The 13,221-nt window shown below is 43.3% G+C and overlaps 1 protein-coding gene across 3 annotated transcripts in view; it reads left to right on the top strand.

The window, feature by feature from the left end:
* Positions 1-13,221, top strand: part of Rnf125 (ring finger protein 125) — a 90,509-nt gene that overhangs the window by 65,858 nt on the left and 11,430 nt on the right. For all 3 annotated transcript variants that reach the window (XM_033757507.1, XM_010641478.2, XM_010641479.3), the window contains 2 exons: positions 6,025-6,175; positions 10,063-10,151. In XM_033757507.1, coding sequence (XP_033613398.1) covers positions 6,134-6,175; positions 10,063-10,151 — 131 coding nt within the window. In that variant the 5' untranslated portion in view covers positions 6,025-6,133. The remainder of the gene's footprint in view (positions 1-6,024; positions 6,176-10,062; positions 10,152-13,221) is intronic.

Here is a 13,221-nt window from a genome sequence, read left to right as displayed (position 1 = left end):
AAAAAAAAAAAAAAAAAAAAAAAAAAAAGTAATCACTCACTGGTCTATTTGATTGCTTATCTCTGCTCCTTATCTAGAATTTTCAGAGCCACAAGGCCTTCATGTTATCTCTGGCAGGCCAAACACTGGTAATAACAAGCTGTTATTAGGAATTTCAATCTTTAGCATGTCTTTGAACAAATGCTTATATGGGTGGGTTTGGGAAGAACTGTACAGATTGACGAGCTCTTCTGTAAGTCTTCATAATTCATGGGATAACTACTTACTAAAAATAAAAACATTCAATGGCTGGGCGTGGTGGTGCACGCCTGTAATCCCAGCACTCGGGAGGATGAGGCAGGAGGATCTCTGTGAGTTGGAGACCAGCCTGGGCTACATAGTGAGTTCCAGGTCATTCTCAACTACACAGTGAGACCCTGTCTCAAAAAGCCAAAAAATAAAAAAAATGGGGTTACATTTTCATCCTACTCGGGAGGATGAGGCAGGAGGATCTCTGTGAGTTGGAGACCAGCCTGGGCTACATAGTGAGTTCCAGGTCATTCTCAACTACACAGTGAGACCCTGTCTCAAAAAGCCAAAAAATAAAAAAAATAAAAAATAAATAAATAAAAGCATTCATTTATTTAAAGTTTTAGATTTTCTTGTCAACCTTTTATACTTTAAATTATTCTGTGCTACAAGGACGCCGTGAATTGAGGCCAGCCTGGACTACATAGGCTGTCTCAAAAAACAAAAAAATTATGTGCTCTTTACTCATACTGGATTTTTAATCCCCTTAAAATATATTTAAATTTTTTTCTGTTTAAATCATGTTCCATTTAATAGTTCACATATCTCTATCTTCAAACATTTCCCTTTCTAATTTTCCAAGTAACTTTTTCTCAGGAGTAAACAGAACTGAAGTCAAGCAATATTTGGTTAAGTAAAGAAATATTTTGTCCTAGTAAAGTGAGTTATAATTTTCCCTGATTTTTTGCTATGAAAAATTTCAAACATGCTGCCGAGTTGAAAGAGTTGTACAGCGAGTGCCCACGTAACCACTGCTGTAGTCCACAGCGTATCAGTCAGTATTTACTAGAGAAATAGAAGACACAAGATATATAGATAGGTAAGAGCTTGCACGATTGGTCTAAGAGGCCACCAGAGTCGGAGAGAAGAGTGCGGAGGGACTGTGCACACTGGAGACCCAAGGGCTTTGTCAAAGGCCTGGCGCTCCCTGCGGTGTCCCGTGCCAAGTCTGTGTGAGGAGGCCGATGGGTCAGTCCCAGAAGGAAGGCTGAAAGATCCCTCTGTGTGGGAAGCCGAAGAGTCTGCTGAGGTGACCTCCAAGGGAAAGATGGCAGCCCCTGGCATGAAGGAACAGAAGCTCCCTCGTCCTCATTTCCCGGCCTGGAGCTGCCCTGGGCTGGATCTCCCACACCCTGGGGTGTGTAATTGCTGAGCAGTTTAGTTAAGCTTCTCATAACCAACTTGTTCAGTTGATGTAATCACTTAACAGTTTGCTGTAATTGCTTTAATCTTTATCACATTCCTATGAAGTCATCAGCCATCTTATTTTTTAAGCATTTTAAAGTAAGCTGCATATTTTAGCACATTCTGTCTCTTATGTCAGCATGCATGATATTAACCCAAGGTCAGTTCTTTTCATCTGTTTTTATTTTGTAGTGCTGGAGAGCAAGCCCAAAGCCTTGTGCATTTGAGGCCAGTCCTCTCCCATTGAACTCTTTCCCCCAGGATCTTTTTTGTTTTTCAGTACCAGGCCTTGAACCCAGGAGATACATGGACTTTTAGGTGGTGGAGAGCTGAGATAAGAGTTTCTCCATGTATTCTAGGCTGGTCTTGAACTCAGTCGGTAGTCTATACCAACCTCAAACTCTTCCTGACTCAGCCTCCTGAGTGCTGGCGTAATAGGTGTGTGCTACCACACCTCTCCGCTGATTTTTATATCTTGCTGCTTCTGTCACTGTGAGGAATTACTGCTTCCCAGAAAATAAAACTTACATGGAAAATAATCAGCAATAATTGATCAAGAGTGCCAGGGCCAGGCAGCCTTTTCTTGCCTTACCTGCCACTGAGCAAGAGCACAGTGAGGCCAGGTAAGGCAAGCAAAGGCTGCCTGAGGCTCACTGTGGGGTCTCTAGTTTGCTAGGCTGGTTATTTCAGTTAGGTCTTATTTTGGGGAAAACACGGTGAGATGCCTTCAAGAAGACTACAAACGTTGAGGCCCTAGTGAAACTGCACATTCGCGCACGACTGTGTCTGCTGAGTAAATGTGGCACATTGTTCCGCTGAGCTCTCGTTTACCACGGGGAAAATGAGAGGAAAGCAAGTCCTGCGGGGGAAATGGGTGATGTGTCCAAGTGCTTGCCGTAGCGCACCACACTGATACCTAACTTCTGCCTGGATGGGGCAAAACTAAGCTGTGAGAACATGAGGGAAACGTTTAGTTCATACAACCCCAAATTTAATTTGCTTGCTTCTAAACAACGTAAGCAAAATAATTCACATCAGTCTACAGGGGTTGAATGCTGCATGTTGTTTTGGAGTTGAGGAGTCTTAGCTTAGTGGCAGAGCATTTGTCTACAGGCTCAGGGGCCCTGAGATTAATCCAGTGCTGGGGTAGGGGGAATCCTAGGTTCAGTCTGCAGAACCACGAAAGGAAAAAAAAAAAGTTGAGTATTTGCAACAATGCAATATCCTTCAAGACTATACTTTGAGGCAAAGAAATACTAGTCTTTGAGAACCAAGTCTCATAAGCATGGACGGGCAGATTTGCCTTAGAATTTAGAGTATGTGCTGCCGAAGTGAGCACACACCTTAGGACTTAGAGTAGAGAGACGAGAGACAGTATAGGATTCAGGCCGCTTTATTCCTAAGACATTGCTCTTTTCACCTGGGGACCCCTGTCATGGTAGAGCGAACAGCTACTGCAGTTTGGGAAAAACCCAGCTCAGCCCTGCGTGGTGGACCACACCTGTGATTGCAGCTCTTGGGAGGTCTGAGGCAGATGGGCGGACATGAGTTTGAGCCCAGCTGGGGCTCCATAGTGAATTGAAGGCCAGCCTGGACTACATAGTGAAACCTTGTTTCAAAACAGCAACAACAACAAAACAACAACAACAAAAACCCTAAGACAAAGACAAAAGCCCAGCTTAGGACCGATCAAGTTCAGACATTTTCTATATATATCAATTGATAGAAGTTACTTACCGTCTGTGTAACTCAATTTCCTCATATGTAAAGGGAAATGTTGATTTTTCTCAGGCTTTGATTTTTCATTTGTTAGAGATTGAAACAAGGGCAAGCACTCTACTATATTTCCAGCCCCCACTCAGGTGTTTTGTTTTGTTTTTTCTGGTACCAGGAATCAGACTCAAGACTTTGAGCTTGCCAAGCAGGCTTGGCCCCACTTGAGCTACAGGAATTAAAGGAATTACAATTTTTTTTTGAGACAGGGTCTCACTATGTAGTTGAGACTGACCTAGAACTCACTGTGTAGCCCAGGCTGGTCTCGAACTCACAGTGATTCTCCTGCCTCAGCCTCCCCAGTGCTGGGATTACAGGTGTGCGCCACAATGTCTGGCCGAAATTACAAATTTTTTAGAAGAACCAGTGAATCAAATTTGGAGTAATGTCAAACGTAAAAGTTACCAAACACTAACAAAAGAAAAAAGAAGAGGGTAGGGATCTGAGCTGTGATTCTCAGGAAGAGCAGGCCAGTCCAGTGGAGTTGCTGTGGCCTCAAACGTCATATCCGGTTCCAAACTCCACTTCCGGGAGGCTTCTCAGGGCCAGGTCTGCATCAAGTCAGACATCGTGGGGCAGAGGGGAAGAGGACGGAATTTAACTGGGGTCCCAGTGAGATTGCACCAGATAGATGAGTAGTTCCACAGTCAAAAGCAAGATGCTATAGCAAGAAAAGCGGGGAGTCACTGCTGGGCCAGGCTTAAACATCAAGGTGCTTCCAGCCCAGGCTAACATTAAGTATCCTTTATGTGCTTGTAATTGATAACAGACACAGAAGGGAATACTTCTAAGTCTAATGGCCTATATAACTGAGAGTTAAAGGAGAAAAAGAACAGGAAGATTTGGAAGATAGCTGTGCTTATCCATTACTAAAATCGATTATGGAAACGCTTTTAAATGCTACCCAAGGGTGAAGGGAGGGCAGGGCTATGGGAAAAAAACAAGAACCAAGATAGATCGTGTAAAGAGGTACAAGATCCCAATGATAAATGTAACTATTGTTTGCTTTAAATGTGCCAATAAACCTAATGGGGGAAAAAAGCTACCCCAATGCCCATTAGCAATAGAATGGGAAATGAATTGTGGTGTATTCACACAGCAGACATCACAAAACTAGAATGCGCCATCTTGACTCCATGCCACAGCATGACGAAGCTCTTGATCATAATAGTGAGCTAAAGAAAGCAGATGCAAAGAGTGTATACCAGGCTAGGGATTTGGCTCAGGGATTCCCGGCCTACCTCCCAAGTGCAAGGGCCTGGGTTCGATCCCTGGTACCAAAAAAACAGTGTGCACCAAAGTTTTCCTTTATGGGAAGTACTGGTCTTCGTTGTTAGAAGTCAGTGGTCATAGTCTTGAAGGATCATAAGCAGGGATGACAAAGCTGTGGTCTGTGGATTGGTAAAACATTTGATAAATGCACATTTCTGTAGATGGACGGGACATGTATGCCACTTTTTTTTTTTTTTAGTATCGGGGATTCAACTTGGATCCTTGTGCTTGCAAGGCAGGTGGCAGCACCCCTAAGCTAAATCCCCAGCCCCGTATATGTTACTTTTAAGAGTCAGTGATGACCTGGAAGAGATTAGAACCGTGGCTGGAAGGAAATAGGAGGGGGAGGAGCCCGCCGTGTGGCCAAGCTCTTTTTTCCCATGGGTGCTGGCTCTGGTGTGTTCATTGGGTGCAAAGTCACTTAACCAGATTATGCCTGTCACAGGTACTTGTTACTGTGTATAGGATACTGACATTTAAAAAGTTTAGCCTTTGACCTGTGCTAATATTCCTAAATAGGTGTGATGTTCAGGAGTTTAGGAGCTAACCGGTCATGCTAATGTGAACGGCTTATCCAAATGCTTATTTCCACCCTCATGCCTTCAAAATGCCAGGGTTTTCTGTGAATACTGTGCTTTGTGTTTATTTTGTTAGAATCATCTTTAAATAACTCAGAGCATATATTTCTTGACTCAGGACACTCAAACTAGTAATTTTGATTAGATAATTTTCTATAACGGGATGACTTTAGTTTTTAAAAAATGTTTAAATAAAGAATCATAAAGTGTTTTATACGTTTACTTCTTCAATTTGTGGCTTTTTTCTTTTCTCCCCACTCCCCATGCTGGTGGTGAATCCAGGACCTTGGAAGCGTCGGGCAAGCCCTCTGCCACTGAGCTATTCCCCAAACTCTGCTGCAGTTTTCTTTTTTTCACATTTGGGATTGAACCTGGAATCTTGGTACAGAGCTACATCCCCGTCCTCTACCCCCTTGCCTCTACGCCCCCGTGCCCCCCACTTCTGCCACTACCTTTTTTGAAACAGGGCCTCAATAAGTCTTTAAGCTGCTTGAACTGGACTGAGACTTGGCAATCCTCCTGCCTCAGCCTTCCGAGTAGCTGGAATTACGAGCGTGTATCTTTTATTTATTAATTTATTTATTTGTGGTACAGGGGATCGAAAGCAGAACCTTGTGTGCGCCAGGCAGGTACGGCGCCACTGAGCTCCATCCCCAGCCCACAAGCGTGTGTCGTTGTTCCAGCTGAGTTGCAGTTTTAACTCCAGTTTGTAGTAATCCTCTCACCCACTTTGTGTTCTTTGGTTTAAATGTGTGCAAGTGCGCGTGGTGAGAATGTGTCTTAACTGGGAAGGTAAGCGGACCTCGATCACCAGATAATGTGGTTCGTAGCGTGCAAGGTGTCAGTAAATCACAGCCACCACAAACACGGGGGGGGCTCCTTTGTGTCTTTCCGTGAGAGTGATGTGTTCTTGGTGGGTTTGGGGTAGATTCTGCCGTTCCTGTATCGCTGCCAGTCTCAAGAACAAGTGGACCTGTCCCTATTGCCGGGCATATCTTCCCTCAGAAGGAGTTCCGGCGACGGACGTGGCCAGGAGGATGAAGTCGGAGTACCAGAACTGCACCGAGTGCGACGCCCTGGTATGTGACTCCCTGCGTGTGGTGTTGCTGACTTAGGTCCCTGAGAATATTTCCATTTCACCTAGACTTGACCGCATCCTTCTAACGTGTTTTCATTTCAGCCTCCCCACTTTTCTGTACTTTCAAATAAACAGTCCCTTGAACTTCTGTCTTCACCTAATTTTTCAAAAGCTTTCATTGACTGCCTCCCTCTCCTCTCCCTACTAGGGTGCTCCCCTATTGCCTGGCCTCCACCCTGCTGTTCTGTGGCAGCCTAGCAAGGAAGCTTCCTTCTCCAATCCGGTAGCATTCGCCTTTATTATCCTGGTCTTGGGGATATTTATCAGTCACTTCCTTGTTGCAGTTTGTCATTCTTGGTGTTATTCTAGGGGGTCTGATCATAGGAGGTCTCGGAGGACATGTGAGAGAGTGTGGACTTCATCCTAAATGAAACAGTGGGCCATGCAGAGTGTAAGCTTTGGAGTGCAGGTCCGGGCTTACACGTTGAAGGTATCTCGCTAGCGTATGTGCACGGGAGGGTTCAGAGGGAGCCAAGCAGCCTTCCGAGGCTGGAAGCAGTAGGTCAGGTAAGGAAAGTGGATTAGGGTCATAGCATTAGCGATGCAAGAAGAGATTGTTCTGAGGAATATTAGTGAAGGAATTGGTAAGTGAATGAATGTAGGAGCAAGAGAAAAGTGACATGTTTAAGCGAGCGCTAATCTGAGCAGCGTATTTGGAGAAGGATCAACACAGTAAAGTTCTGGGTATCTTACTGGGTGTTATGTCACGTGTTTGGATAGATGGTTTGATCTGCCGAGTGGAGACGCTGGTGGGCTATTTAGATATCGCAGTCGAGAGATCAGTGCTGTTTCCGGGAGTTGCTGGGGAACAAACCCGACCTTGCCCCTGCTAAACAGCTGCAGGATCACATAGCTGCATCTCCAACCCTGGAGATCCAAAGAGAAGAGAGTGTGTGTTAAGTATCTAGATTTCTTTCGAGAACCTTGTCATTTAAGCCATGTTGTTTTTTCTCACGGCAGCCTGTGCTTTCCCTTGATACCACTTAACACCATTTGTGATTAACCTTTTTTGTTGTTGCTGTTTTGTTATTCCCACCAGATTGGAGTTCCGAGAGGGGAAAGAACAGTGTCTGTTTTGTTGACAGCTATGCTCAGCACTTTTCTTTTCTTTTTTTGAGGGCCGGGGATTTAGCTCAGTGGTTCCACCATCTTCCTTGAAAGCACAAGGACGAGAGTTCAATTTCCTGTACCAAAAAAAAAAAAAAAAAAAAGATGTCTTCTTTTTTGCAACTTGAAACTTTTCAAGTAATCGTTCACCCAGAACAGGAAACTAAAAAAGGAATTTTTTAAAAAAACAGCAAACAGAGCCGGGTGTGGTGGCCCACGCCTGTAATCCCAGCTCTTGGGAGGCTGAGGCAGGAGGATCACTGTGAGTTTGAGACCAGCCTGGGCTACATAGTGAGTTCCAGGTCAGTCTCAACTACATAGTGAGACCATGTCTCAAAAACAAAACAAAACACAGCAAACGAATTAAACCTAATGCCCAGCAGTCTATGTACAAGGTGGCTACCTGGCTCCTCTGCCACAGAGAAGCAGGGGGGAAACTGGAAGGTGTGGGAGCTGGGCATCTTCTTGCCACCCATAGGCCCTGAGAAGTTAATTCTGACAGTGGTGGCAGGAAGACCCCCCCTGGTGCCAAATGGCGGGGCATTTCCTGTCCCGCCTCCTGACAGTGACCCATGCCCCCGATTCTTAGGCAATGCCCTCACCGTCTTCGATAGGCTGTTTTCCAGCTACCTTCTTGCCCTACACACCTGTGTGGCCCCCTCCCACCTGTCAGCCGCAGCCAGGCCCTTGGGGACAAAGGTGGCTGTGCTTCATGGCACCTCCCCAGCAGCACAGCCAGCACTTTAGAGTGATCAGCGCATGGCAAGGGTTACATGCATTGCTGAGCAGCTGTGTAAGGCCCTGATCATTTATTCATGGCTGCCTGACTGGTATTTGTGCACAGTCCCTTTGGGGTCAGACATCCTGAGGTCAAATGCCGGTTCTCAGTCTTTGTGATTTGGGGCAAGTTATTAATCTCAGTTTTTCTTCATCTTTTGTTGTAAAGTGAAAAGAAAAATGTTCACATTACAAGGCTGTCTGGCACAGTCTCTGGAACTGAAAATGCCAAAAATCAAAACGTCTTACATTCCTGGTACTAGATGATTGTTCACTTTTGCTTATTTTATCTCGTACAAAGTTTCCCATGCACATAATCAGAACTTCTTACTCATTGCCGGTGTATTTTCACAGTTCCCGGTTATGATCGGAGTCTCCTTCCCTTTTTCACACTCCCTCAAATCTGATATCTGATTCATCACTTGTGGCTCTCTCTTCCCTCTTATGCCTCTCTTTCGCCAGGAACGCTGCCCGTTCCTTCCCTGGCCATTTCATGCTCCACCTCTTCCTCGGAGTCCAGGCAAGCTCACCCCTTCATGAGGCCTGGGGCTTAGTGTTCTGATATCCAATTAGAAGCAACATCCCATCTACCTGTCCCCACACCCCTCTCTTCTAGTAGATTCTAAGCACTGTGACAGCAGGCATGTGGCCTGTATTTCTTCTGCCATCTCTTACAGTGCTTCTGCAACTCTGTGTCTTAAGGTACCAGTCCACAGATTGCTGATTTCCCAGAGGAACGCTTATTTTTGTTTAGTTGAGACTGACCTGGAACTCACTATGTAGCCCAGGCTGGTCTCCAGCTCACAGCGATCCTCCTGCCTCAGCCTCCTGAGTGCTGGGATTACAGGCGGGCCACCATGCCCGGCTCGCTTATCTTTGTCAAACAAGGGAACACAGAGGAAGAACTATTTTATTAGAAGTAGTAAAGAGATGAAAGAACTTTCTTTAATGTGCAAAGTTGGATGTTAAAGGTTATAAAACATAGCTGCTGAAATCCATCCCCCTAGGTCAGTGCTAATTTCCATGTGTTTTAGGTGGGTATTTGTAAATTGAGGATTCTGCTTTTACTTTTCCACCAGCTTTTGGTTTTGCCTTTTGTTAAACAATTCTGAGTGTTTCCTTGGCGGGGTAGATTTAGTGTTTGAGGTTGAGCTTCTGTAGCTGGGGAGAAAGGAAGCAACGTGGGTCAACCATGGCTCTGCAACTGTACAGAGCTTCCTTTGGTCCAAGATCTTATCAGAGTCCCTAATGAAACCTTTAGGAGAATATGTGCTATGTTAGCCACGGACCCCTCACGGTGAAACTCTCTGAATGTATGTCTGGAAGAGCAAGGCCTCTTTATTCTGCACTGACAAAAATGGACTGCAAGAGCTGTCTTTCCTGTTTGCTCTTAATGGGTCTGTTAAGTATATTGTGCAAGGTGAATTCATGCAATACTAGTGGCTATGTTATAAGACCATGGTATTTATATCTCGGCCTGAGGCATAGGAGCTCTTTTAACTTAATGTGAACACCTAACATTCATGGATTTACTTTTCTTATTTCTTTATTTCTCTTCTTTACATAGTTTCTCCTCTCAATTTTTTGCTTCTCTCCTCCTAGTTCTTCTTCTTCACCCACTGTTCTTTCTCTTCCTTTTTTTCCAAAACCTATTTAAGGACAGCATGCAAAAACCATTTCTTAGTTACTATACATCTTTTCACTTATATATATATATAATTTTAGAAGAACTAAGCTGAAAAGCTCAACATTTGGGTCTTCATAGTATTGGAGAACCCTAAATATAGTATTATCCTAGATAATGCCTAGACTTTGTGGCACTGTTTCATGAATTCATCTATGCAAGCAACTGACCCCACAGTATGACTTTATTTAAAGTTATAAAGCTGGATCATAGAAAGCCTCCTTTCAACAGTGAGTTTATTTTGGGTTTGCTTTTCATAGGTTTGTCTTAGTGAGATGAGGGCACACATAAGGACCTGTGAGAAGTACATTGACACCTATGGACCACTACAAGAACTTGAGACAACAAGGTTTGCTTTAATTCCATATAATGCAGTGCTAAGCTTGATACCTCTGTGGGCTGGGGAGATTTTCATTATGAAAGTGAATGGCTCTCAACTATAGTTCCTGGTTACTGGTATTTATTTCAGAATAGTAATCTTGTCAAAGAATTTTGTTCTACTTTAAAAACTGGGTGGAGAGCCAGGGACGTAGCTCCGTGATGTCACGCCTGCCTGACAAGCTCAAAGTCCTGAGTTCGAGTCACGATACCAAAAACCAAAAAGAAATAAACAAAGAAAAACTAGGTAGAGGGAAGGAACTAAACCACACATTAGAAACATTGGAGCAACTTCCTGAGACAAATTTATATTAAGGAAGATCCAAAAATGGATCGCAGAACTCTTAGATTTCTTCTAGCCTCTGTTTTCGGACTAACAAGATTCCTGAGGGAGATTGTGATTAAACGATTGATCTATCTTTGCTCTTGCATCACCATTACCTCTGCTCAGTTTTTCAGTTGTTCTCTCATTTTGCTAGTTTCCCTTTAGACAGTAGGAAGTGACATCTCAGTGTGTATTTGAACAAGGGAGGGACAGGCCTGGGCAGGTATTCTGATTCCTTAGCCTTTCTGGTGGGTGTTCTTACGTGGAAGAAGGATGGAGGTGCTACTCAGTGTAATGGGGCTGTTGACCATTAACCATTTTTTTCTTTAAAAAAAGAAAAAAATACAAATATAGGTCATTACTCTTGACAGAAAAGGTAACTTAGCTGTATCAGAATAATTGCAAAGTTTGAAGTCTTTCCCCCTTGCAGAATAAATAAATGCTTTGTGCTCTCCTACCTATGGTGAAACTATTACATGTACTTGCCGGGCGTGGCGGTGCATGCCTATAATCCCAGCACTTGGGAGGCTGAGGCAGGAGGATTGCTGTGAGTCCGAGACCAGCCTGGACTACCTAGTGAGTTCCAGGTCAGTCTCAACTACATAGTGAGACCCTGTCTCAAAAAACCAAGAAAAAAACAAACAAACAAACTATTATACGTACTCGTGAACTCAGCTTCCCAATACTGGTAGTTAGTGTAAGTTTTCTTTCCTGTAGAAAAATGTTAGTTCTACTTAAATATATTCACAATAGAGCTTAAATGTCTTAGGCTGAAAGTGTAAAGGATCAGCCCCTTCTTTGTTGTACCAAAGTTTGCCTTGCAAACATACCTGTTCTTGTAGCATTCGTTTTATACTATGGTGATACAAATTTTATATGGCTATTTTAGCTGTATGTAGTGCGAGGATTCTGCTAGATTGACCACAGGGACTGGTAGGAAGTAAAGATAACAAATGGTTTGAGAAAGTGTGTGGGATTGATAGCAAGATTGATGAGCTTTATGAAAAATTTAAAATTATATACAAACTAATTTAAATCCCAATTTGTTTTGCTGGTTAGAACTACATCACAAAGAATTTAAGCAATAGATGGGGCATAGTTCAGTGTTAGAACACTTTCCTAGCACATGTCAGGCCCTTGGTTTAATTTCTAACACCACAGAAAAGAAAATTGGGAGGGTTGTTAATAGTCTTATAGGTTAGATTCATATTTTCATTTATGATAGCAATCTTTACTTCATATGAGCATTTGCTATAGGATTCAAATCTTAAACCCTTGCACAAGAAATTTATCTAGAGTACAAGTGTTGAGGAACAGGAAGTTGTATCTATGTGGTGTGATTAAAAAAAAATACAGTGAATGCTTAAATTAAAAAAAAATATTACAATAAAAGATACAGTGCCGTGAGTCCCTCTCAAAATACTGACCCCTGATTCTGACATACTTATCTACTCTTTCTTGTCACTTTCTGAAGCAGTTCTGAAGGTCATCCTTTTGGGGGCGGTTTTGAGACAGGGTCTCACTAGGTAGTTCCGGCTGGTCTTGAATTCACCAGGTAGCCCAGGCCGGCCTCGATCTCAACAGCAGTCCTCCTGTGTCAGCCTCCCAAGTGCTGGGATTACAGGCCGTCATGCCTAGCACTGGAAGTCCTCTTTCATGAGTGTCATTCTGTGGTTTCCTCAATGTCCTGAATCAAAATATATCTGGCAATTTCTGTCAAAAAAAAAAAACAAAAAAAACCAGACCCAAAACAAATAAACAAAAAAACATTGTGGTGTATTCTTGGCCACCTTGTTCACTAGATTTGACCCCATGTGACTTCTGGGTCTTCCCTGAAGTCAGAATGACCACGGAAGGTAAATGTTTTGGGAGGCACCGTGACGGTGCAACTGAAGACGCTGCTGAAAGAAGTGGTCCAGAACTGCTTCAGAAAGTGGCAAGAATGTGGGATAAGTGTGTTGGAAGTGTGGGGGCAGATTTTGGGGGCACATTAATGGCAATTTGTATTTTGCTGTAATCATTTTTAAAAATTTAAATGTTTTCTTGTTAGAGAGACAAGAAAAAATTTAAACGTTTGCCATATTTAAAAAAAATCCAAGTCTACATATTTTCCTAAGTATTTACCCAACAGAAACAACGTATCATGTGTAATTTAAAATTTTCTAGTAACAATATTTTAAGAAGTAGAAGGAAACAGGCAAAATGAACTTAAGATATGTTTTGAACCTAATGTAGCTGAAACATCATGTGAACTTGTAATCAGTATAAGAATTATGGGGATAGCTCACGTTCTCTTTTTGACATTAAGTTTCAAAATTCGATGTGTAGGCTAGGGATGTAGCTCAGATGTCGAGTGCTTGTTTGGTGTGCTCAAAGCCTTGTGTTCAGTTGGTGTGTGTTTCAGCATACTTCCAGCATACCTTACGTTGGAATAGCCAGGTTTCTGTCGCTTTGGAGACATTGGGCAGCAGCACAAATGTAAGGGACACTGACTGTGAAGTGTGCATTAGGACAGCTGCAGGTGAGTTTTCATTTGTCCATAGAAATTTAGAATGTGAGCTGACAAGTCTGGTTATGCTTGTTTTTTTGTTTTTTGGGGTTTTTTTTTGGGGGGGGTACCGGGTCTCGAACTTGGGACCTGGCGCTTGCGAGGTAGGCAGCAGAACCACTGAGCTAACTCCCCAGCCCTGGTTATGCTTGTAGAGTTGGAGAACAA

The sequence above is a fragment of the Fukomys damarensis genome, unplaced genomic scaffold (genome assembly GCF_012274545.1).
Source record: "Fukomys damarensis isolate Sample0158 unplaced genomic scaffold, DMR_v1.0_HiC HiC_scaffold_30, whole genome shotgun sequence".
In the NCBI taxonomy this organism is placed as follows: Eukaryota; Metazoa; Chordata; class Mammalia; order Rodentia; family Bathyergidae; genus Fukomys; species Fukomys damarensis.
The sequence above is the reverse complement of the archived record's forward strand: the minus strand, read 5'-3'. Positions and strand labels throughout refer to the sequence as shown.